The sequence below is a fragment of the Carlito syrichta genome, unplaced genomic scaffold, assembly GCF_000164805.1.
Source record: "Carlito syrichta isolate Samal-C Ts95f unplaced genomic scaffold, Tarsius_syrichta-2.0.1 Scaffold303272, whole genome shotgun sequence".
Classification (NCBI taxonomy): domain Eukaryota; kingdom Metazoa; phylum Chordata; class Mammalia; order Primates; family Tarsiidae; genus Carlito; species Carlito syrichta.
The window spans coordinates 437742-439299 of NW_007247368.1; the positions used below are offsets into that span (position 1 = coordinate 437742).

The window sequence follows — 1558 nt, forward strand, 5'->3', positions numbered from 1 at the left end:
GGCTAGCAACATTATTTTTTAAAGGCAGGACCATCGTTCCGCACTTTCCCTCCTCTGGCAGCCACAGATCTGGCCAGGCGCAGCGCCCCCACCAAGTCTGGCTTTGTTTAAAACGTTGCTGTGTGTTTTGTTTGGCGCGGATGCTTGGCCGGCACTCTGGTTTCTAGGACTGCATGGACTCGGTGCTGACCTGGATTCCCGAGTTTTTTGTGTTTCTCTGACCTCCCTCTAGGCCAGCCCTGGATTGCTGGGACACGTGTGTGTCAAGAGGGACCCGAGAGGGCAAGGAAGGGGCGGCCCCTGTCCCCGAGCAGGACGTGGGCTGGAGGCGTCAGGAAAGCAGGCGGGCAGGGGTGGGCAGGGGATGCGCCCCACGCCCGGAAGGGCCCCTCGACCTCAGGCTCTGCCGTCGCAGCTCAGCGGGGACGCTGCCCGGGCGGGGCTCCCCGGGGGGCAGCGCGGAAGACAGGCAGGCCGTACCTTCTTGCTCTGGTAGTAGTCACAGAGCAGCGAGTAGGGCAGAGTGCACAGCGTGGAAAACAGGATCCCATAGGTGACGCAGAGCGACAGGACCACGTAGAGGTTCCTGGAGAGGGTGGCCAGCCCCGTGCCCAGTCCGAAGGCCAGGTAGGCGATGAAATAGAGGGTGCGGATGCCGAGGGCCTCTTCCAGCTTCTCCAGGATGGCTGCAGGCCAGAAGAGGGGTGAGCATCTCTTGGAGGCCGAGAGGAGCCAGGAGACCCCTTGCACTCCAGAGAGTGCCCAGAACGGGGCTGTGGGATGGTGGCAGGACCTGAGGGAATCCCTGGGACTTTCACAGGCACAGGGGTCTTGGGGCTGAAACACCAAAGGGCTCAGGGAGTTGGGGTCTCGAGCTGAACCCCTGTGTCCTCGTGCACATGACTGTCACCCCTGTCTCCTTCCTACGATGCAGACACCAACAGCCCGCCCGTTGGCCGGCCATGGTTTTTATGGCCCCGAGAGGGCGCGACACCATGGATAGCAACGAGCTTCCAGGAACCTGATAAAACAAGGCCCTTTCCCCAAGTCCAAAGCTGCCAGCAGTGGGGGCCCCCAACGCCCGAGGGTGCTGGCCCTGGCTTGCCAGTGCGCCTAACCTATCCCCTCCGGCTGTACCTCTCAGGAGCCCCAGACTGTGGGCTCACACCCACGAAGACAGCAAGAGCCGTGAAATGCCAGAGCTGGCTTTTGTAAGGCCCTGGGGCTGAGTGGGGTTTGGTCTTTTTAAATGACTTTTTTAAAAATCAAAAGACGAGTATTTTGTAACACGTGAAAACCCTCTGAAATTCACATTTCAGCAGACACAAAAAAGTTTTCGTGCCACACGGTGCCCCAAGCGGTTACAGAGTTCAAGGGTGCCGTGAGGCTCTGCCAGGTGGCCGCTTGGCCCACAAAGCTGGAAAAAGTATGCAGACCTCCAGGATGAAATCGGCCCGGAGCACACGCCCGCCAGGCCCCTCTGCTGGAGCCCCCGTGCGGCCCCAGTGTGAACTCAACCCGCCACCTGTGCTCCATGGGCTCCCCAGGCGCAAGACCA

At 60.7% G+C, this 1558-nt stretch overlaps 1 protein-coding gene across 1 annotated transcript in view; it reads right to left on the bottom strand.

Annotated features, from left to right (window-relative positions):
- SLC45A1 (solute carrier family 45 member 1) overlaps positions 1 to 1558 on the bottom strand; it is a 15181-nt gene that overhangs the window by 1986 nt on the left and 11637 nt on the right. The window contains exon 10 of the mRNA XM_021712442.1: positions 481 to 686. Coding sequence (XP_021568117.1) covers positions 481 to 686 — 206 coding nt within the window. The remainder of the gene's footprint in view (positions 1 to 480; positions 687 to 1558) is intronic.